At 40.3% G+C, this 22,104-nt stretch overlaps 2 protein-coding genes across 4 annotated transcripts; one reads left to right on the top strand and one right to left on the bottom strand.

Annotated features, from left to right (window-relative positions):
* Window positions 1-781: 781 nt before the first annotated feature.
* LOC135496737 (coatomer subunit beta'-like) lies at window positions 782-14,941 on the bottom strand. 2 transcript variants are annotated; one of them, XM_064786213.1, is made up of 20 exons: window positions 14,909-14,941; window positions 14,295-14,432; window positions 10,167-10,253; window positions 9,736-9,862; window positions 9,262-9,410; window positions 8,851-8,997; window positions 8,437-8,679; window positions 8,047-8,246; window positions 7,590-7,789; window positions 7,193-7,299; window positions 6,924-7,067; window positions 6,543-6,673; window positions 6,051-6,258; window positions 5,531-5,856; window positions 5,239-5,331; window positions 4,857-5,037; window positions 4,445-4,636; window positions 3,719-3,865; window positions 3,254-3,271; window positions 782-1,963 (listed from the first exon to the last, which is right to left on the bottom strand). In XM_064786213.1, exons 1-20 carry the CDS (start codon window positions 14,909-14,911, stop codon window positions 1,928-1,930), a joined length of 2,877 nt encoding a protein of 958 aa, XP_064642283.1. In that variant the 5' UTR covers window positions 14,912-14,941; the 3' UTR covers window positions 782-1,927. The 2 variants fall into 2 exon arrangements, with proteins under 2 accessions (XP_064642283.1, XP_064642284.1); XM_064786214.1 differs by lacking the exon at window positions 3,254-3,271.
* A 300-nt stretch (window positions 14,942-15,241) lies between these two features.
* On the top strand, window positions 15,242-22,104 carry LOC135496762 (transmembrane protein 107-like). Of its 2 annotated transcripts, none has more exons than XM_064786248.1 (4): window positions 15,242-15,635; window positions 15,898-15,965; window positions 16,159-16,259; window positions 20,194-22,104. In XM_064786248.1, the coding sequence occupies exons 1-4, from the start codon at window positions 15,546-15,548 to the stop codon at window positions 20,352-20,354; spliced, it is 420 nt and encodes a 139-aa protein (XP_064642318.1). In that variant the 5' UTR covers window positions 15,242-15,545; the 3' UTR covers window positions 20,355-22,104. The 2 variants fall into 2 exon arrangements, with proteins under 2 accessions (XP_064642318.1, XP_064642317.1); XM_064786247.1 differs by lacking the exon at window positions 20,194-22,104 and adding an exon at window positions 18,148-19,060.

Below are 22,104 nucleotides of genomic sequence, written 5' to 3' on the forward strand. Positions count from 1 at the left end.
TTTCTTAGCTTATCAGACGGTCACTACGCCTTCGGACTACTAGGACTACAGGGAGTCTCATACGCCCTAGCGAGTCGATCGGGAACCAATCGATCAATGGTCTGCCCCCCGTGGCTTCAAATGCGCATGCGTGAACCGAGTAAGCCGAGTTAATATAAGCCGAGTTTAAACTCGGGTTTAAGTGATGTCATCGAAAAACGAAATCGTGTTCCGTGACGTCACCAAAAACGGGCGTGGCCTAGTTGTAATGATTGACTGAATCGCTTAGGAGATTTTCAACGAATCAGAAATCGGAGCATAAAAACGCTTCAAAGTCATCGAAATGATCCGAATTTTGAAAAGTCTTTTGCAACGTTGAATAGATGGGATTTTGTTTGGTGGTGTAGGGTGATCGATTTTTGGTTTATTTAGCTGTTTTGGAGAACACTCACAATAATGATTTTAACATTAAAATGTTTGTGGAATTGGAACAGAAAAAAAGAAACCAGAACACGCAGTGATATCAATATGGTCTCTAGACTGTGAGTCTGGTGCCCAGAATGACATGACAGGACATGTGATGTCGAGTGACGTTATCGATATTAAGGGTATGTTAATTGGCGTCAACGTACATGTAGAGCTTTTATTTTCAGATGTTCCCAGGGTCAATAAGAGGACCACCGGAAGTGGGGATCGCATTGACCCCTGGGAATAGAGGTTGGTTTGAAATTGCTTAGGACAGTCTCTCAACATTACCAAAAACAAACATCAAAAGAAAGATCAAACAAATAGAAATTCCCTCTATGTTTGTTTATTTAGTACATTCAGTTAATTCTTACAATAATATAAACTTTACATAGCATGGAATAGTACGCTTTAGAATGAGAGCCACATCAATTATACAGCAAAACTTACTGAAATTTTCCAAAATTTAATTAAATTTCAATGAAGCAAATACATGAAATATACCCAGATTCCAATCCTTCAACCATTTTCACTTACTGGGGGAGGGGGTTCCCGACAGAAACCTGTTGACTAGATCTATTACGCATAAAATCCCTCCCCGGACATCAGTATTCAACATGTCCAAACAAAATTGCAGCTGGTAAGAACAATGTTTACCCAGTTCGATTTCGTTTAGATATTTACAAATCCATGCTATTCACCTTCTCTGTACACCACAGGCACTGCTACAAGACAGTGCTACAAGGCAGTTTAATGCTATTTACGGTAATCTGATTCGTACATGTATAAACCATAAATTTTCGTTCAGAAGTTTTGAAACTGTTCTTAAACATCCTTGAATATTTGTTTTGAAGTACAGCCCTTCATTCAAGAGACTTGTAGCATTCGACTGGAAAATCGTTTCTACAGTGTCATGCCATCAGCTAAATGCTGTTTCGGAACAAATGCACGACATTTACAATGGAGAAATCACAATGCAACACCCCATGTGGTCTAGTTCCAAAAATAATGGTGCATCAACTGTATTTTAGGATCCTGGATCCCAAAACACAACAGAACCAGCCGCCCTCCACATCGAGCATGAACACGTCACTCAGGCATAATGTTCAACTTTTCCTCCCGACATCTTAACTCTAAAAGTCAAAAATATATCATATCTTTTGAACAAAAATTGACTGCTGAAATGGTGAGACGCAGAATCCAGGGACTTTTCTATTGAATACAGCAGTATCTTTCTCCATTATTAGAAAGAAGCAGTGATGATAAGCAATAACATTATCTGCTCCATATCAGAGCACAAAACTACACCACTCGATCTCTCTATGCAAGAATATCTTGATATTCTCGACTCTTCACGTTATTCACAAGTTTCTATCCGCTACATTCATCCAATGAAATGTATATAATTTAAGAGTGCATGGTCCGTCTTTGTTGAATAATTTAGAAATGTCTCTTTTGTACACCAATCCTGCCATCTGGTGGGTTAATCCTCCAGCAAATCTTCATCTAAGTTCACATCCTGAAAAGATATTTTAAAGAGCGATATAGAAAACTAACTTAAAACTCATTTGTTCTTTTGATTTTACAGCAAGGAATTCAGGTGCGACGTTCTAACTTGGTACATTTTTCAACATATTTAGATTCTCTCCACTGGGTCAAGGCCCCTGTAACACAATAAAGTCAGTTGCTTCTTGTTTACACCATTGAAGCAATTTTACCCTCTTAACTTGAACTTTGCTTAAACCAGAAATCTGCCAACCCTATGTTCCTGCAGAAGTCTGTAACCTTTACAGAATATCTGGACGACTATACAATTAAACCCAATGTTGCTGCCCAGGAAGTTGAAGGTTTGGCCATCCACATCGCCGTAAGCCATCCATCTTCAAAGACTTTTGTCTGCTGAAGAGTTATTAATTGACTATGATCAGGTATTGAGATAAACCCTGCAAGAGTTTATTGAGATTACCAATAGAGGGTGTGCTGATACATGTAGACTTTGTAACAAGAGCAAATAGGAAAGTTACCAACGGAAGAAGGCTATGCCTACCAATGCAAAGAAGAAAAGATAAGGAAAGGAGATTAAGACAGAGAAGAGATCGAGATGAATGTTGTTAGCAAAATGTATGATTTATTTTTTTTTAGCTAAAGAAAGAAATGCAAAAACCATTTAGGCTATTTTGCTTCAGTAATTCCTTCGGTGTCGAGGACAATGCAATAGTTACTTTCGTTTCTGTACCTAGATATTCGTTCAACGACAAGACGGGATGCCCAATTCACTTCACATTCACATCACAGACACGTTCAGAACAAGACGGAATAAGTGTGATACCGAACTGGACATGACTTGAAATCATTTTCTAAACATGCAAATCAGTGTGGACAGCTTTATATTAGATCAAAGTTACCAAGTTAACACCCGTGTTTTTAGTAAAAACAAAAGAAGATACTATGCACTGTATTGTTTGGCTTTCTAAGATATTGATATTTCGTAACACGACAAAGCAAGTGTGATACTGGAATGGACATGCTATTGGTGGGGACATGTTCTTATGTAAGGAGTCAATTATGCAGGGTTTAGCAGACCTATCGGAACTCGTGTCAATAGTATTTCACTCCAGAGAGCGAACACCAAAAGACTGCGAGGTGAAGAACAGCATGCATAGTTCAATGAATTGTTTCATAGTGTTTACATTTCACAAGCACTACGATTCTCTCTGAATTAGTTTGTTTGTCAGATACATGTAGCATTTTGTTAGGTGCACACCGTGTTAGTGTCGAAACAAAGGCACAAAAAATCATTTTCACAAACCTCCACTTCTTGCTGTTCCTTCAAAATCAGGTAAAATTAAGTTAGGTAGGAAGGACAACAAATGTATTAAAAATCACATGGAATTTATCACAGCAAGGTAAAAGATTTTAACTTAGAGACAGTGATATCTATATTGCGAATTAAGGATAAGGAGAATTGCACCCAAGAAGAGTTATCAAGCAAGCTGAGGAATGGGTTCAAAACAAGGATTTGCAAGTGGACACGCTACTTTTCTGAGCGAAAAAATCTATATTCACAACTAGAGGTCTATACAACTGCTTGAGGACTACGCTTTCCAAATGTCATATAACGCACAAAACGTCACTTCATGGTGATGTGAAACCATTGAGTGCCATATATTTTAACATTCCTAAAGGGCTGTTTTCCATTAAAGTGTTCCATTTGATGAGAAAAATTGCCCCAGACTCGGAAGAAAAACCAATACTCGTATCTCTAAATACTTACAAAGTTGTCTAAATTTTCATCAAGGTTCAAGTTATCGAGGTCTAACTCTAGCTCCATTTCTAAATCTTGCACTCTCTTGGCAGCATCCGATAAAGGTTTTTTGGGTTCAGGAGCCTTGGGCTCAGGTTCAGGGGCCACAGGTGCAATCTAAACAAAATGAAATAAAGAACTGGTTAACTCAACTTGAAGAAGAAGAGAACTGAGGCTAAGAATCGGAAACATCCAGAAAAGACAAACATTCTCGACAACATATGATATTTCAGAGGCATGCCATAAAACTTTCCATTTTAAAGGGTTCCACGATTTGTATATTCTGGAGTACTGAAACTAAAGATGATAATAACTGCCACTTTTTTACACATACATGTAGTGCTTTTTACAATGTACAAGTTGCGCCTTTAACTGATCAAGGTTGGTTTTGAAGAGCTTCTCCACGAATGTCACTAGACCTCACCTCCGGTGCCAACCAGAGCTCGAGCTGAGGGAGGAACTGAGCGACCAGTCTGGAGATCCAACCTCGGCCAGTTGGAAAGTGTGTCAACACTTAGTTTTAATCAGTGCATCAATGCACTACACACTAATACATCAGTCAGAGCTCAGAGGAGTGCTAATCAATGATTCATTGGTGATCTATTTGTCTTCATGTATTTGACCCTCATGAATATGGAACAGGTTTTTATTTGAGCAGGGCATCAACAAGATTGCCCAGAAAGTATACCAACTTACTTTTTCTTTTGGTGACTCTTTTTCTCTCGGCAGCTTCTTTTCCCTTGGTGATACTGGTGGCGTTGACATTGCCTCAGCATCTTCCTTCTCTTCATCCTCACCCGCCGCATCTTCTGCTGGAGGTACATAGGCAAACGCACCACTTTCTTCAGCTGCCAGCATCTCTTCGACCAGCTGTCGATCATGATTTGGCTGCGAGAAAGAAATTTATTCTAAGAAATTTCAGAATATAAACTCAGAAGGCCTAATCAAGGCGGTGGATTTCGATACTACGAATGTGAAAAGTCATACACCTATCAGAGGTCGACACCAACAGGTGAAGATCAGCTGCTAATTTGACTCGGTCACAAGTCCAATGTCAACGACTCTAGAAGTGCACCTCATAACCATGGTTCCTGGTAATAGCACTTACCGGAACATGTGGATAACTTTTTGCGGGCAGTCTCTTCGTCCGCGGTGCCTTCATGTATTGTTCTGTTTTGAAGCCATCCTTCAATCCGGGGAATAAGTTTTCATACTCGACTGGATCTGCTAACGACTGCGCTGACTTGGCATTGATTTTTCCCAAGCTTTCTCGCCACAGTTTGACCACTCTGAAAGAAGATGAAGACAGATTATAACCATTCTATAACAAACTTTTCTAGAACATTCAAGATTCCTTTTTCATTATCATCATCATCACCATCGTCATCATCATTTTAGGCTTCATGGCTTAGACTTAAGCCTTTGACCTCAAGACCAACAACAGAAAGAAAATCTTCATCTGTTCATCAGAGTCTACTTATGAATCTCACCTCGATACTTGAGTTGGTAGGTATGTTCTGGCAAAGAACGCTGCCTCTGGTAACCGGCCTGAGCTGATCAGAACCTCTAAACACTTCTCAAGACTGAAACACAAGATAAGTGGATGTAATGTAATTGAAATTCCTTACATGAAACAGCCCAACAGTAAAAATTCCAACAATAAAAGTTTGAGAAAGGCAGGATAGATCCATCGCCGACATCATGACAATTCTCTCAGCAAAATGCTCAGATTTTGATTCAGAGTATCTTGAAGTTTTATTGCCAGCTGACTAATCCACTTACTTTCCGAGCATAAAATGAGATAAGAATGAGACGTTGTGTTGACCACTACTCTCTGACGCCTCGCCAAGCTTCTGCACCATGTCCGCATTCCCAGCCGACGTCGCCAGCAACAACAATCCGCCAAAGTCTTGCGCTTGGTGTAAACACTCCTGCGCCAATCCAAATTCACATTTACTCGTTGCCAATTCCGCTAACTGTTTCCATTTCTGCTCCGACTCGGATTCCTTGGCAATCTGGTAGGCTATTTTTAGATCTCCTAGACCAACTGCGAGTTCAAACTTGTGTTCGGGGTCACAGGTCACTGCTAAGGCTTGTGATTTAAAGCCCTGGAAAAAGCAGAATGCATTATGATATTCAACCATTACTATCACTTGAGCCAAAACTGAATTCAGCGAAGACATTCAAAACTGGTTAAAACCTGTATTCAGCAACACCCTACTTCGAGGGACTCAACGATTAACATCCAGAACTCAGGTCAGTTTTCAACCCTGCTAGCCGTCTAGTTCTTCATTGCCCTTACCTGTTTCTCTAAGAAGTGAGCAACCCTTGTTCGTTGCTCCCTGGGAATTGTGGGTAGGACCTTATCGGCTGTCTCGAAGTCTTGTCGCATGACCGCTGTCTGATATTCTAGCACGGAGAGAAGGAGTGAATAGCTGACAACATTGAGCTCCTTGTCGCCAAGATAAAGACGATTGTCTTTTGGAATGTAGCCAAGTAGGTACATAACTCTGGAAGGAGAAGTGTAAGAACTAAGTCGTGAAGGCATTGGAATCCAGCGGACATAATGCAAGACAAACTCCTTCAATGAGACGAGGCCTCGAACTGAATCTGGGTCGGACAGGTGGCAAATACGAATCTTTAACAGAATATACCTAAATTTACTTTTGACTCAATCAACTAAAAGGTGTACCTTGACAGTTTCTGATGGTGACAACGTATTTCTTCAGAGGTTCTGACTTTACCTGCTAGGTGTAGCAATGGCTGATGCCTAGGTCACAACTTTAAAACCTACCTGTCTAAATGTGCAACAGTAACGATCTCTCCACCCACGTAATAATTCAGTCTGTTCACACTATTTGTGTAGATGAAGCAATCACCAACCCAGAGACCAGTCTTCACAATTTCTTCAATTTCGCCAACAACCTAAAATTAAATCAAAATATGATAATGAGTAAAGTACATTCGAAAACTCAACCCAGCATTACTACAGATCCGCCATTGATGACGACATTGGTGCAGAGAACTACTTCTTTCAACCTCGATTCTAAAAGGTTTCAAGAGAGCCCACTCAAACATGAGAATCAGCTACAAACTTTCTTCACCAAATCACTGAGCTACACCAATTAGATTCTGTGCGATCTGGTGACTCATACAGTTTTCTTAGGATACAAACCTCAAAGGCAGACTCAATGCCATCTTCAGTGATGCCTTCCTTGGTCTCCTTGGCTTTCTCCACAGCATCCTGACTGTACCGGAGGATGAAGAAGGATTCCTCCGTCGCTATACACATCAGTTCCCCACTCTCGTTCCAATAGACCTAGTGGATGGATTTAGGAACAAATTAAAGATCAAGAAGATTAAGAGATGTCAAAGAGAGGCTGGGGAAATGAATAGGACACAAGCCATCTTTACTTTAGAGAAATATCTTTTTACAATACTTACAGTTTTTGGTGTAATTTCTATCCGTCGGACAAGATCTGTTGAGTCCCACTCATAGAAAGCCAAACCACCGACAGACTTCACTCCAAGCATGAAGCCACCAAATATCCCTGCAGAAGACAGATCAAAATAAACAGAAGATGACCCTGATAACTGTTTGTTTATCATATCATACTATCTGCCATGTATGAGTACTTATGGCACACAGTGTTGGCTGCCATCCTCACTCTCCTGTTGCAGGGTGCCTTGAGCCTTCTAACGGCCCCTACCAATCTGCATTTTCTGACACTTTCGTTCTCGTGGTTTCTTACTGACAGGAATTGCTTACAAGGGCCATTTCCTCAGCATGTGTGGCCTCTACATGCACGCTCTCTCAAGTATGTCATCCCATCAAACTTACCTTCTGCTCCAAAGTCTGGCTTGAACGACTTCAGCTCCTTGAAATTTTTGAATATTTTGACCATGCTGCTTCCCTCCCGGATGGCATAGACGGACGAATCCTGCGACCAGACAAACTCTTGCGCCGAACCAAAACTTTTGTTTCTGAGTGCCATCGCTGTGTAGATTATGTACTCACCATCACCGCACACCACAACAAACCTGGAGGTAAATCGAGAATTTAAAGAAATACACATCGAAACTCGTAGTCCATTTCACCAAAAAATGGACTTGCCATTTTCTTGTCCAGTTTACTCAAGCGCTATAAAACACGACGTCACAGCACTGTTGATGCATGATGAATGCTCACAGCAAGATTGGGTCCTCTGCCATCGAAAAACTTGGAAGTCTTCACAGAGGTCTGATGCATTTTCTCCCCGATACTGGATGAAAACAATTGGAAAAGTCAATGAACTCACCTCCCATTAGGGTTGTGGGAAATCGTCTGAGGGTAGACCTCGCAGCTTCCCATGTCTTTCACAGCAAGAGATAATCGTTCTCCATCCTTGACCTCCTGGTCGACCAGAGCTTTGATATTTGCTTGTTGGACCTCGGCGTGTTTTGCCCAGATGATTTTACCGCTGCTGTCCATGGACATGGCTGGCTCTTCACGTCCGAGCTGAAATTGGGGAAGGGGTGAGAATAAATGCTAAATTAACAAGTGTTGTTTGAGCTCCCCACAGGTGATCAAAAAGGAAAACAAAGTATGGCAATTCTGAGTTGTCGAAAGGCGAAGATGCTCATTCCAATTATAAAAGAATTCACACAAGCAACTAGGCAGTGAATAGATTAACTAGTAAAACATTTACCTTGATCATAATGCTTCCCTCGTCATAACCAAGGGCCACATTATTAGATCCCTTCCTGCTCGATATCGCCCACACTCGCTCCAAACCATAGTTGAGCGTACTTTCTAACCGATACGTGTTGGCGTGCCAGATTCGTACAGTTCCGTCTTCCGAACCAGTCATGATGATTGGGAGTTCTGGGTGGAATCCGACGGCAGAAATATTTTGGGCATGACCCTCTAGAGTCTGGACGCATGTCTTGTTCTGTAATTTAGATACCGGTGAATAATTTTACAATCTGAAGTATCTGGATCACTCGGCAACAGTTTTCAGCAGAGTTTAACAATAATATGCTTCTTATAGAATTGGATGTGCTCAGCAACAAACACAGAAAGAATAACAACATACTTTTAGGAAGCTGCGTGTTTTACTAACCTGGTAATCCCATATTTTGACCAGCCTGTCGTCGGCTCCAGAGATGAGATAAGGTTTGTCACCACCAGTGTAGTAATCAACACAGTTCACACCCTTCTCATGTCCCTCAAGGGTGAAGTTTGGCGTAGGTGATCCAAGTTGCCAGACCTTCAAGAGAAGAAGCTGGCATTTACCGACATGTACGATGAAATAACAAACTGTTACATACATGCAGTCATATCAGAAAGTACCGATTCAGAACCTTCTCATGAATGGCTCTGTCAATAGACTTTGACAATTCTATACTTCCAAGATCAGCACTGTCATGTCACTGTCAATATCAGTCCGTCTGTAGGGGTTCCTTGCAAAGATTTTCTCTTTTAAAAGTTGAATAGTATCAAGACCTCAAACCTTCAAACCAAATTCTCATACCTTGACAGTCCTGTCGAGCGATGCACTGGCAAATGTATTGTTGTCCTTTGGGTTGATGACTATCTGCATGACATAATGTGTGTGTCCTTCGAAAACTTGTGTGCACGCCCACTTCTTATCCCAGTCCCATAACTTGATCAACATGTCGTCTGGAAACAGACATCACAAAACACCGAATATTACCAAAGGAATCATCAAAGTGTAAAAATTTCCAAAGCATTTTGGACCACTGGAAGCTTGACAATCATGCGAGACATTGGACAATTCTATAGGTGTCAAAGTCAAGTGTCCCTTCTGTGATATCAGACAGAATTTCCTGCTACTGAAGAAAGATTTACATGTACAGTAACCTCCCTTTTAAAAGCAGACACCTTCTAAAGGGCAGTAATCAGGATATTTCACTATTTGAGACAGCATTTATCAGTCCCAATGGTGTCCTTTGATAGAGACGCTACATTGAATCGTGATACTAACCACTGCTGGTAAGGATGTAGGGCTGCGTCGGGTGAACAGCAATTGCACGGAGATAGTCAGAATGGGCCTCAAACTGATGGACTCTTTCCAGCGTGTTGTAGTTGAACACACGAACACTCATGTCATCCTGAAACAAATCCATGGATCAATCAGCGACTGCGAACCAACAACCACAGTTGCTCGTGATTTTAGACAACTCCCTTATCTTACACCCGAATGTCATGAAATGTGTCAAATCAAATTGTCTCATCCTTTAAATGGCACTGCCAGCCATTATGTTATCTCATTCTTTAGTTTAACATCTGGCTGCAATACAAATGCTGGTCATCACTTGAGAGAATTTTACAAGGGACAGCCAAATTATTTTCTATTTTCACCAACTTCAACATTTTTGCTATCGCTGTCATCTGGCAGTCTTTATTTCAACTTACCGATCCTGTAACAACCCAGTTCTTCCTGGCAACAAACCTAGCTGCCCTGACTGGTAGGTCACATACTTCAAATGACTTGATGAGTTGCTGAAAGAGAGAATAATAATCACCTTAGAAACAAATTTTCATATTCTGGCGTTGACAACTTAACAGCATGAGTGACTAGTTTTTAATGTAATGAATTTGAGGTTCGTTATTTTAAGACATTATTAAAATGTCTTCAATAAAATGTGGGTAACTCTTTTATAAAACCTGATATCTAAATCCAACAAGAGGCCCAAGGGCCTGGCGCTCAGCTGGATGACCTAATAACATAGGACTGAGGGTATAAAGTTGTAAATATCGGCTTTATACTACTGTTTGAAGGTCAAGAGAACACGTTATACCACTAAAATTTCCAATGCAGAGCTGCCAGCTGGATGAAATATGATTGAACTAATCAGCCATGGTATGTAAATATTACAGGAGGCAACGGAAGATATCCCTAGTTCAGTATAGCTTTACAGAAAAAAATGGGAGTAACATTATTGTGTTGCTTAAAACTTCTACTTTTTACTCATGTAAGAATCGTAGTACTAATAATAACTTCAACTTATTTTCCAGTTATGATAACACAACACGCATCTTCATGATCATGATCTTTCTCAAACTAACTGAATGACCTATTAGTAATCGCCTTGGACGCACAACCTAACCACATATCGATCCGCCCCGACGATCGACACATCCATTCGATTCGATAACCGGGTAACCCTCGATAAAGTTTGATAAATAAACTAGAACTGAGATTTCACAGGAGCACCTGTGAATTCATGACTCCAGGGTTGTTTTGAGGGCGATATTGTAAGAGTTGGTCTTGAGTATGGGGACGTGAAGGTCCGTGTGAGGCACCTGGGGAGAGAAGACTAGTTGAACGATGGGATCATGGAGGTATAAATAATTATTTATACCTCCATGATGGGATCTGACACGGACACTACTATTGATCTCATTATATGAATACCATTTAATTACAAATGAAACGGCCAGGGGCCATTGTGCTCACCGTAAGTATTTTTAGTAGACAGTTACAGAAAGTGCTACAGTATGTAGGCCTCTCATAATTTATACATGCATCTGTGACCAGTTAAGAGCCGGCCCTGGCCAAGTGGTGAATCCGAGACTTGTGGTTCCAAGCTTGTAGAGTCTAGGTGAAAATGATAGTGAAGAAATGTGCCACTCCATGACAATGGTGAATATATTTTTAACTTTGACCTCAGTAACCCTGACATGTAGGTCAAATAACAAACCAGGGTGATATGTGATGTAGACACATCCACCCGACCATAACAATTCCATCACTCGTTACACTACAGCAATCGGCAAAAACGATTTCCAAGATGGCCGCCTAATTAAATCTATGGCACCAAATAAATCAAAAAATGAAGAAAATGTAAAATAGAACTCAGAAAAGAAAAAAGGAAAAGATGAAAAATAAAAATATTTTTGGCTGTCCTTGACCGGGGTTTGAACTCACGACCTTTGGATTGCCACAATACGAGGAAAAACCCACAAAACATGCAATTTCGGCCATACTTGAATTCCGATCTGGCTGAAACTTGGCATACAAATAGTGGCTTCTTAGATGCATCATTACACAAAATTAAAACTCTTTACATTGAACAACGACAAAACGTACCAAGAACGGTAAAGTTTTCAACTTTGACCTCTGTGAACTTGAACGGTGGGTCAAATCAAAAACCCGTAAGATATGTGATGTATCCTTGCTAGGAGTACCTACCATGAAACTTTTATCAAAAACAAATCAGTAATAAGCGAGAAATCACACTTTTTGAGTTTTGAGTTTGGGCCCCCTGGTGGCAAAGTCAATAATCAGACCGAACCAAAATTCAGTGTAAAAGGTCAACTGACCTAGGGGGTCATTTGTTCAAAGTTTCAAGTTCATAACTGTTGCGGTTGAGAAACGTGCCATAGTTACACTCAAACGGCAAATTTACGCCATTTGACCTCTGCGACCTTAAAAAGTACGTCAAATCCGAAAAATCGTGCAACATCTGAGGTAACCTTGCTAGGGGTCCCTGCCATAAAAATTTCATCAAAAACAATTTGCTAATAAGCAGGCTATTGCACTTCTTACTTTTTCTGTTTTGGCCCCCTGGTGGCAAAGTCAAGAATCAGATCAGGCTGAAATTCAGCACCAGAGGTTATCTGATATAGGGGGTTATATGTACCAAGTTTCAAGCTCATAGCTTTGGTGGTTGAGAAACGTGCCATAGTTACACTCAAACGGCCAATTCACGCCATTTGACCTCTGCGACCTTGAAAAGTAGATCAAATTAAAAACCCGTAAGATATATGATGTATCCTTGCTATGAGTACCTACCACAAAAGTTTTATCGAAAACAAGTCACTAATAAGCGAGATATCACACTTTTTAGATATCCACATTTGGCCCCCTGGTGGCCAAGTAGAGAATCAGATCGGACAGAAATTTAGTGTCACGGGTCATCTGACCTAGGGGGTCATGTGTACAAAGTTCTAAGTTCATAGGCCTAGCGGTTAAAAAACGTGCCACTGTTTTTGAACTAGGATACGACGGACAACGACGACGACGGACGACGGACACTGCAGTATTGCATAGACTCCCCTACGGTGACTGAGCCAAAAAGTGAAAACAGATCATATCATATTCCTTGGGATAAATTAAAATAGGAGTGCGGGAACAAGGTTTTTTAGCAGGAGGAAAGCGAGAACATTTTGCGCCGTCGTATTCCGATTTGGCTGGTTAGTGGTGAAATCTGCTTTTAATTTTGCAAATTAACATATTCGTTTCTCTAGTTCTAACGTTGTCTGAATTAAAGATGCTTTCCCAATGCTTGACTGGTCTGGCAAGAGGCATTGCCAGGAAAACGTGACGTCATTTTGGCCATTCTTCTTACCGCACGCCCTCTCTCTCCGTAAAAGTTCCTGACATGGTGTGAAGTGGGAGGGCGCACAATTGGAACCACACTGCCGCGATGTTAATAGTTTCTATTTATAGAATTCAGCGGCAGAGATTTTAGGCACGGAAAAAGTGGATTAACTCGACTAATCTCAATGGATTTTACCCAGGAATGTTTTCAAGGCGAGAGAAACATCTGATTTAAGTACTGCGCTTATTAGATTTCATGTTCAGGCCGAAGATTGGCCTAAAACGTGGACGAAAAGAGTGCATTATCGAGTGTTGGAGAGGTCACGTGATTGGACAAGAAACTTTTAGCTGTCAACATCAATGGCTATAATAAATATACTCCTACAGAATAGTAGAACTAATAGAACTAATTTCCGAAGTTTCCAATAGTTTGAACACAAATCAAAACATCGCCCATCAGCTGGACTCAGATCTGCATAAATTACGATAAATAATGAAGTCGTCGCTTCAATTTCGCAAAGAAAGTTGACTCCATTCGAAGGTTGTTTTGACCAAATTCTGTTGAACTCATCGTTGTGAGGGCATTTGAACACATTCTCGTTGATCTTTTCTATAAACGTGTAAAGTTTCGTACCAAAATACGTTTCCGTAAAGGCTTAAAAAGAAAATTTGTCACTTACAAAATCATCGCTCCGGTAGAAATAAAAAGGTCACCGCCATTTTCTTGATGATAGTACTCCACGTAACCGGCGGGAAATTTAAAGCGGGGTCATCCGGGGTCAAACAACAGTTTTGCTCACTACCGCCAACTGGTGATATAAATCCACACTAATCTATTTTATATCAAAACTTCTGTATCATGAAGACCTTTTCAACTTTATTTCGAGCTTTTATCTGCTGGAATAGAGCGTCAAAAAATTGTTTTTTCATTTACGCATTTTGCCCCCTGGGGAGCTGAATTTGAGACGAATCGCCCAAATTTTTTTCAGAAAGCAACATTTTCTGCGGTGTTTATAAGCAAGACTAGATTTGAAGTGCCTCGGTTGTATGATTACAAAATGCCCAACTTTGCCTACAGATGGATGGATGGATGGAAGGATGGCAGGATGGGTGGAAGGACGGACACCAATCGAATAGCTATTTGACTAGCTCCGCTGACTTTGTCAGCTGAGCTAAAAACTCAACTGGACAGACCTTTTTATGCCCAACTGACTCACCTGACTCTCATGATTCCAGATATGGACATTGCCGTTGTATAAACTTGCCAACATCCATGGTTCAGTTGGATGAAGATCGACGCTCTTCACCCGGTCGGACCGAGCCGAGAGTTTACGCTTGATATCTAACCTCAGTGGCTGAAAAATAAAACAAGATTTCATAACTGACAACAAGACGTTGACTGTGGTGTGGCGCACAGGGCCAGGCTTGCACACTGACTGGTCACTGGCAGCGGTGCAGCGGTTGTGGGTGGTGAGGCCCAAGGGGTTTCGTGAGAGGAGGGAGGACAAACCTAAACAACTATGCCTATGGCAGAGAAGCAGAAGATAGGGAAATACAGCATAAGAATGATAATTTCTGAAGTATCTTGTCTACATCTGTAGTGCATTGCACACATCACCCTGTACATTCTCACAAATCGACAAAATCTGCCGGCGAAATCAACAGTTTTCGGAGGTTAAATAACACCTAAAACACCGAATGCATGTCAATAGATTTAACCGCCCGAAAGCCCCATAAGTGGGGATTTTGGACTTCACTATCAGAATGTCCTGATCTTGTACACAAAACGTGAAATGATCCCTTTACGAGTGGAAAGAAGTCAGATTCTCACCATTTTAACAGTGCTGGACTAACATACGTGGCCTGGCCTTCTGCGCATGTCAGCGAGTTACTCGGTAAGTTAGTATAAAACGATAACGAATGAAGCCGGAACGAAGCACACGGAAACCCATATAATATGGGTTGATATCAAGGTTTCGCATTAAACAACATATCTATTGATGAAATATTCATAAAATGGTCTTGAAAATATCAACCATATTCGAACTATTTATATATCGTATTTATTGGTGTTGCTTCTTTGGTCGAGATTTCGCACAAGCAGGCGCTTTAAAGTGGCCTTATTCGGGTTCGATGACCCGTTCCAACCGTTCGATGACGCGTCACATGACCTAAATTCCACAAAATGGCACCGAAAGGAAGCCACAAAAATCAAATTTAACTCAAATAGTTGCTGATTTCTCTTCACATCTATTTGCAAATATGTGATGCCCAACGCCTTTCTTTAGAGGAACATATTTAGCTCATCTAGAAGAAGAAAATATTTCAGTCTGCTGCATAGATTTGTCACACACGGCATTTTATGAGAGCTTGTTGACATTGACAACCAACTCAACTAACTGGCTCAGTTTTGCTGTACATTTCTGTGTACATTTTATAATGCTAAAAACTCTTTAATTCCTGCCATAATGTCGTCCTCAATTGATGGATTGGTGCCTACGAGATTCTTGTGTCTCGTTGCTCACTTGATAGTCACAATAATGATATTCTGGGTTCGGGTAAGTTTTCGTCAACTATTATCTATCCAATATGTCCAATACCAAGCTTAAGAAAACCCTGTGGAGAACTCTGGGAGGATCAGTAAATTAGGGCCCTCAGTCATGCAGCTATAACGTAGAATGGGTTCATGTCCTCAGTAGGCCTATCATTAAGAAGACTTGAAAGCAGAAGAAGTATCTCACAATGTGAATATCTTGTTTATCGTATGCTTGTGACAATTGACATGGATTGAAAATGCATAAATTTTCCCTTTCATTTCAGGATTATAATGTGAAAGCAAGTCTTGCATCTGGTTACACACAAGAAGAATACACTGCTAAGGACACAGAGTAAGTATACACTGGCAAAAAGAGATGCATATCAAAAGAAATGTTTTTAAGAACGACTAAGAACTGGTCTGTGCATTTATATGACAAGTTTTAGACCGGTTCTCTTAGATTCTTAAGTTCTGTTGAGATCCACTTGAGAGATGGGCTGGGTCACATTCAGAAAACATTTTAACGACTTTCTCTCTTTTTTCAGGCTCATCATTGGTTTATCAGTGGCTCTAGGACTTTTTGCTTTAGAATTTATAGGTTTCTTTGGAGGAATATCCATGTTCATGCATTCACAGGGTCTTATATGTATCCTTTACTAACTTAAAAAACTTAGAATGGGGGACCAATCTTAAAATACATCTCAAACTTGAAGACATCATGTTGTACAAGTAAGCCATGGAGCTCAGATCTGAGGGATGTGCAATAATGAAATAGTACTGCCGGTAGTAATTCTTTGGAATATCTGAAAAATAGTTGAGTAAAGTCTCTGCTCTGGCTCATTTTCACTGGTAGAACTTACTCGTTTGAGCTAAATTTGACTACAGAGGAGCAAAAAACATTGGGCACTTTTCTTTGGTATCACTAAATGTATATAGGGGCGAGTAGATTTAGGCATGCCAGTTCTACCCAGGAATATAAAAAGTAACTGGTCAATTAAAGTTAGAGGGTGGGTTGGTCTTGGAGTATCAAAGGGGATGTTGAATTATTACGGTAGTTATGCTTTTTGTTGCTTACGCTTGCACTTTGTTTTTTGTGCTTGTCTTGATCTGCACCTGGATGTAGCATGTATCGTGGTGGTGTGTGTGAAACAGCATAGACAATCGACTACCCGCCCCTTGTTGCAATATACTGTAAGCTGTGAAATTTTTGCAATGCTAAAAGTTGGCAAATTTGCGTATTTCCAATTGGCGATGTCTAACTGTCGCATTTGCTGCAGAAATTAAATAGTAAAAAGCATTGCAGTAGAAAGATTTTGCACTTTTAAAGTTCATGTTTGATATTGTGCATTCGCAAAGATCACACAGTATTTTTGAGTACTATTGTTTAATGTTTTTGCCACAAGTATGTACATTTATGTAGCATGGTGGTGAGTTGTACGTCATTGCTTTCTAAACAGTCTTGCTCCAAGGTGGTGTGCTCATTCAGGGACTTGTGTCAACGCAAATGAGCTGGTTTGGGTGCCTATAGGAGAGGCCTATTTTACTTCTAATCATCCTGTCTGTAAGAGACATGGCTCAACTGGCCTAATAGCTTCTACATATTGTGTAACAAGAAGTAGTAGAAAAGGTAGGTTGTTCCGATGTCAGAGATTACTTCAAGGAAAGATTCCACTTTAACTGAGACAAATACAGGGCCAGTGATGCACCATGTTCTACATGTAAGATTCTGAATGCTAAGAAGCTATTTTAGTGTTCTATCTGATATGTATATGCATGTATTTGATATGTATATGCATGTATCTGATATGTATATGCATGTATCTGATATGTATATGCATGTATCTGATATGTATATGCATGTATCTGATATGTATATGCATGTATCTGATACCAAGTTGGGTGGTTGTCTTATGGATTAATCAGAAATATCATATCAAGATGTGGACCTTTTTCGTTTGGGCACAGGTAATACTCTACAGTTTGAAGGTATCCTTTTGTAGTGATGTCTTGAAAAGTCCTCTTTGCATGTCCTGTTTGGTATCACGTGTTACTGTTTGTCCTGTTTGGTATCACGTGTTACTGTTTGTAAGATTCGCTATCATATCACAAGTTATGCTTGCATATGGAAGTTTGTTGATGGTTCATTCAGGATTTGCTGGCCTGCTATTTAGTGCTGTGCATGCGATTGAAGTTTATGCCATAGATTAGAACTGCCATTGCAGAATAATTACCTGGGTTTGTTGGAGACATGAAAAATGTCTAGAAATCGGGCTCCATTTGACAAGTGTTTACTTAGAGTGTTTTGGCTACATGTTGTTGTGTATGCCTCGTTATGTGTTAAACGATGTCTGGCTAGGCTTCTGGTGCAAGCTGTGAGCATTTGTGTTTGTCTGAAATCACAAAATGTCAAATGTGACATAAGGAGTAAAAAAAGCCTGAGCTCATGATGAAGGAATAGAAGTACGTGTCTAAGGCTTCTTATTTTTTCATCTTGATAGTGCACGCAGCATTATGATTCCTTAACTCTTTACCAGCTATCGCGGCCCATTGCTCTGCAGCTGTTGCATTGACCTACTTCTTGTTCGAACAGTGGGACATCGGACGATATTGGTGGGTTTTCGCCTTTTGCAGCTGTGTTCCGGGAGTCCTGGAGATTGTGGTCTGGATAGCGGTGCTGGGACTCAAACGTGGCTTCTAACATTTCAAAATCAGATTGCCTGTCACAACACAGTGAAATTGAAGCAATTGACATCGAACTAGAAGATGTATGATTAGATGACAGTGTAGTATGGCCTTGGAGTGGAGGCTGGCCAGGGCTTTGTTAAGGCCACAACCTTAGAATGTCATGGAGCTCTGCAGAAGGTACTTATCGGTAGTGTTCTCCAAAGTACATCTACAATTAGAACTTTGTTAGCTGCCAGGAGATTTGGGATGCAAGTACTACTGGTAATTGAGGGAGAATCAGCAATCGAAAAGTGCCTCTTCGACTAGTGGGTAGATGCTTTTAATTGCTTTTAAGTACAGTACATAATAGAAATGACATTTAAATGGCAAATAGAAATGGCAAATTAACCTAATGCTTACACATTGGTACGTAGCTATGTTGAAGAACCGGAATTGTACATGGTTCATTTTGTTACAAAAATATCATTTGGATTTGCTGGAAACTTTTGAAATGAAATATGATCATGAAGCTGTGTATTATAAAGGACATCATTTCAGAACTCTCGAAAATGGTGTTTCTGATGCCATGACGGTGAATTTGATAGTATTTTAGTGAAATTAGTGAAGCGTTTATCAAAATAGTTCCTCCGTCCTGTTCCGGTAACCTGAATCATTCTCAAGATGTCCATGTAGGCTGTAGTTGGTTACAAGATTTAGAAATGTGCCAGGTATACAATATGTAGAATTTGCAAGAAATAAAGAGGATTTTTATATTTTTTTCTATCATGAGAATTTGTTGGTTTTTTTCCTTCTTATTTGTGTGTATGTGTGTGCGTGTATATAAGTGAGAATGAATTGAATGCATTTCAATCACACGCTTTTTGCTTCAATTTCTTTTTTATGTGTTAATTACTGAAATTTTCTCCTGCTATGGTTATTGTGGAAGGAGGTATCCCTGCAAGTTCTATTGTAAAGATACTGCAGTGATATGCGCTAACACAGCAGGACTAAAGGAAGAAAATTTTCAATAGCACATCCTAGCCCTTTCTGCTTCTGTCACATCAGTAAAAGACCAAGAATTTGCCAGAGTTAACTTTGCTTTAATTGTTGTTGTTTGTTGTACACTACAGCAACAAAAAAGTCTCCTTGACAACACTGCTAGCAATCGTGGCTCATACAGGCGGTTGTGGTGCTCTTACTCACTATATTTGGTGGGGAATGTCAGTGCGACGCTTCTGGTATATGGTGATTGGCTCCAATGGAATCCCGGCATTTCTGGACCTCTGCATACTTGTCAACAAGCTGGCTGTTCAGAGGTTATAGGCCAGGATGCGACATATATTTGCGTACACTTGCATTGTCCCCTCAACAGATTTGGAAAAATGTGCATTCGATGAACTATTGGGCATTTCAAACGCATTTAAGGAGGAAGGATTTCGTGGCAGCCACTAATTATTTACAGTAACGCATAACCTGTGTAGAGCAGTTGAAGACTAACTCTATATTCGTGCAAACTTCACTAACTTTACAAGACTACCCAGCACCAACCTAACAAGATGCCACTGCCAGCATAATATAACAACATCTCTGCCCACCGACATAGTAGACATATCTTGTAGCATATATCATAGGACGGTAGAAACAAATCTCACTATGTAACAAGACAGCCTCCTTAAGAAGACCACTATGGCTTTGTCCATGGGCACTTCCAGGCACTGTTTATGGGGTAGAGGAGTGCTTGCAGTAATATGGATGGACACGCTGTGTATTATACAGCCATTGTCAGTGAACATGATGTTTTTCCCACTAATCTACCCCACCAACAGTGCCTGGGAGCACCCATGCTTTGTCCTTAAGCTGGTTTTGTTCATTCTGAGATTTCACTGTTCAAGTTTTGTCCTTGACGATTCCGCCAGCAATCACTGCTCATGCGGCTGGTGCTGGTGCACTGACGTATTTCTTCTTTTGGAGATGGACAATTATCGATTTCTGGATGATTACTGCTTGGGCCAATGGACTTCCTGCCTTACTGGACTTGATTATTCTCATCAACAAGCGTTGTATTCGGAGGTTATGATGCTACAACTAAAGGTTTTTTAATGCAGGGTTTAAAGCTACCCAAAATTCTCCATGGTGGAAAATGTGCTCCATTCAACTTCTGCATCTCTAAACTTCAGAGAGAGAGGGTAACTGTCTTTCTGACCACCCCAATTCACACACAACAACATATACCGGTAGTGGAACCTCCCTCTGAAGTTTGAGAGGATGGTTGAGATAAGCGTTTTATTGTAGAATGGGACCATTCTATGCAATCTGTCACATCAAACAATTGTTTGTTTAAATTTGTTAGACAACTTGCTCCCAAGTTGAATGGTCACATTAGCTTTGAATGCTTTTACACCATAAAGAGTTTTGGGTAGCTTACACAGTGTGATGCTGCATCAGATCAATGCAATCAATAGTAGGCCATATGGAATTACTCCACAAGCAGTTTGCTTTTAGTAGTTTTGGTCACTTTCTAATTGTTGTTAATGATTTAGAACCCTCAGGGTTGGAGGGCAACTTTCCAGTTTAAAACTGGAACAGAGGTTATCATTATAAAATTGTGCAGATTTTGGCAGAGGACAACTAGCCTTTGACGTTTTTTTGACCACTTTTGTTATTTTTAGGTAATAGGAAAAGCAATATACATACTTCAGCATCATATACTCAGAAATGTTTCCAGATAACCAACCGAGCCTAAGGGGAGAGTGATATTAATTCAAGTTAGCAAAGCTAACTAATTTACTTCTTTCAAGTTAGCAGTTTGAATACTATACATGTAACGGTATACAAGAAGAATAGACTGACCAGTGTTAAGGCTTTTTATATTCCTGATGTACAGCGTTGCAGAAAATATGCTGAAATCCAGCTTGTGCCATGGCTCTATACCAATTTTATAATAATGTGATTTATTGCAATTAGCAAACAAAGCAAAGTACTATGACAGAATTAGAATTCTGTCATAGTAACAAAGCAAAGTACTATGACAGAATTAGATTTCTGTCATGGTATTCTGTCATAGAATTCTGTCATAGAATTCTGTCATAGCACTTTGCTTTGTTTGCTATTCTTGCCTTGCAGGTTTGTGTAAAGTTTCTTTTTAATGGTAAATTCTGCTATCGCATGTCTTCCCACTTCATATGACATCCAGGAAAGCATTTTGAAGATGTTTCGGTCGTAACTCATATTAAAGCGAGTGTCACATCTAGGTTTGGCTTTGCTTCAGTAGGAGCTCAACTTTATTTGAAAACAGACTCCAACCAAAATTCGGGCAGCTGCTCTTCATTTTACGTCTTGTTACAGTGCCATCCTTTATTTGCCTAAGAGCCGTGCTGAATATGAAGTATAAAAATGGCCAGGGCCATTGTGCTCACCTCATGTGGAGGAAAGATGGATAAAGAGCATGGTATTGTGTCATGTAGTGTTAGGTTTGATGTAGGTCCAAGCAATTACCATTTCCCCAAAATGGCCAATTTACAGTACATTCGACCTCTGTGACCTTGAAAAGTAGGTCAAATCAAAGAAGACCCGGGTGACACATTGAATGGTTGCTGGAATTAGATGTACCTATGATATAAAATTGGTGCCAATCGGGCAAGTCATTACTAGGAATAATGGCATTTTGAAGAATTTAGGATTTGGCCCCCTCCCTGGAGGCCAAGCGGCAAATCAGATCGCACCAAACTTCGGTACCTAAGATCACCTGACCAAGGGGTACATGTGTACTTAATTTGTGATCAATAGTCATTGCAGTTAAGAAACGTGCCATAGTTACGGCCTGACGG

This window comes from Lineus longissimus, chromosome 12 (assembly GCF_910592395.1).
Source record: "Lineus longissimus chromosome 12, tnLinLong1.2, whole genome shotgun sequence".
Lineage (NCBI taxonomy): Eukaryota > Metazoa > Nemertea > Pilidiophora > Heteronemertea > Lineidae > Lineus > Lineus longissimus.

Excerpts from the sequence above, each read along its gene's own strand:
- LOC135496762 (XM_064786247.1), top strand. The coding sequence starts at position 15,546 with ATGTCGTCCTCAATTGATGGATTGGTGCCTACGAGATTCTTGTGTCTC. Across the intron at positions 15,966-16,158 it reads TACACTGCTAAGGACACAGA|GCTCATCATTGGTTTATCAG; the intron begins GTAAGTATACAC and ends CTCTTTTTTCAG. Across the intron at positions 16,260-18,147 it reads GCATTCACAGGGTCTTATAT|CTATCGCGGCCCATTGCTCT; the intron begins GTATCCTTTACT and ends ACTCTTTACCAG.
- LOC135496737 (XM_064786213.1), bottom strand. Across the intron at positions 8,998-9,261 it reads CGCTCGACAGGACTGTCAAG|GTCTGGCAACTTGGATCACC; the intron begins GTATGAGAATTT and ends CTTCTCTTGAAG. Across the intron at positions 5,857-6,050 it reads CTCACTTCTTAGAGAAACAG|GGCTTTAAATCACAAGCCTT; the intron begins GTAAGGGCAATG and ends TGCTTTTTCCAG.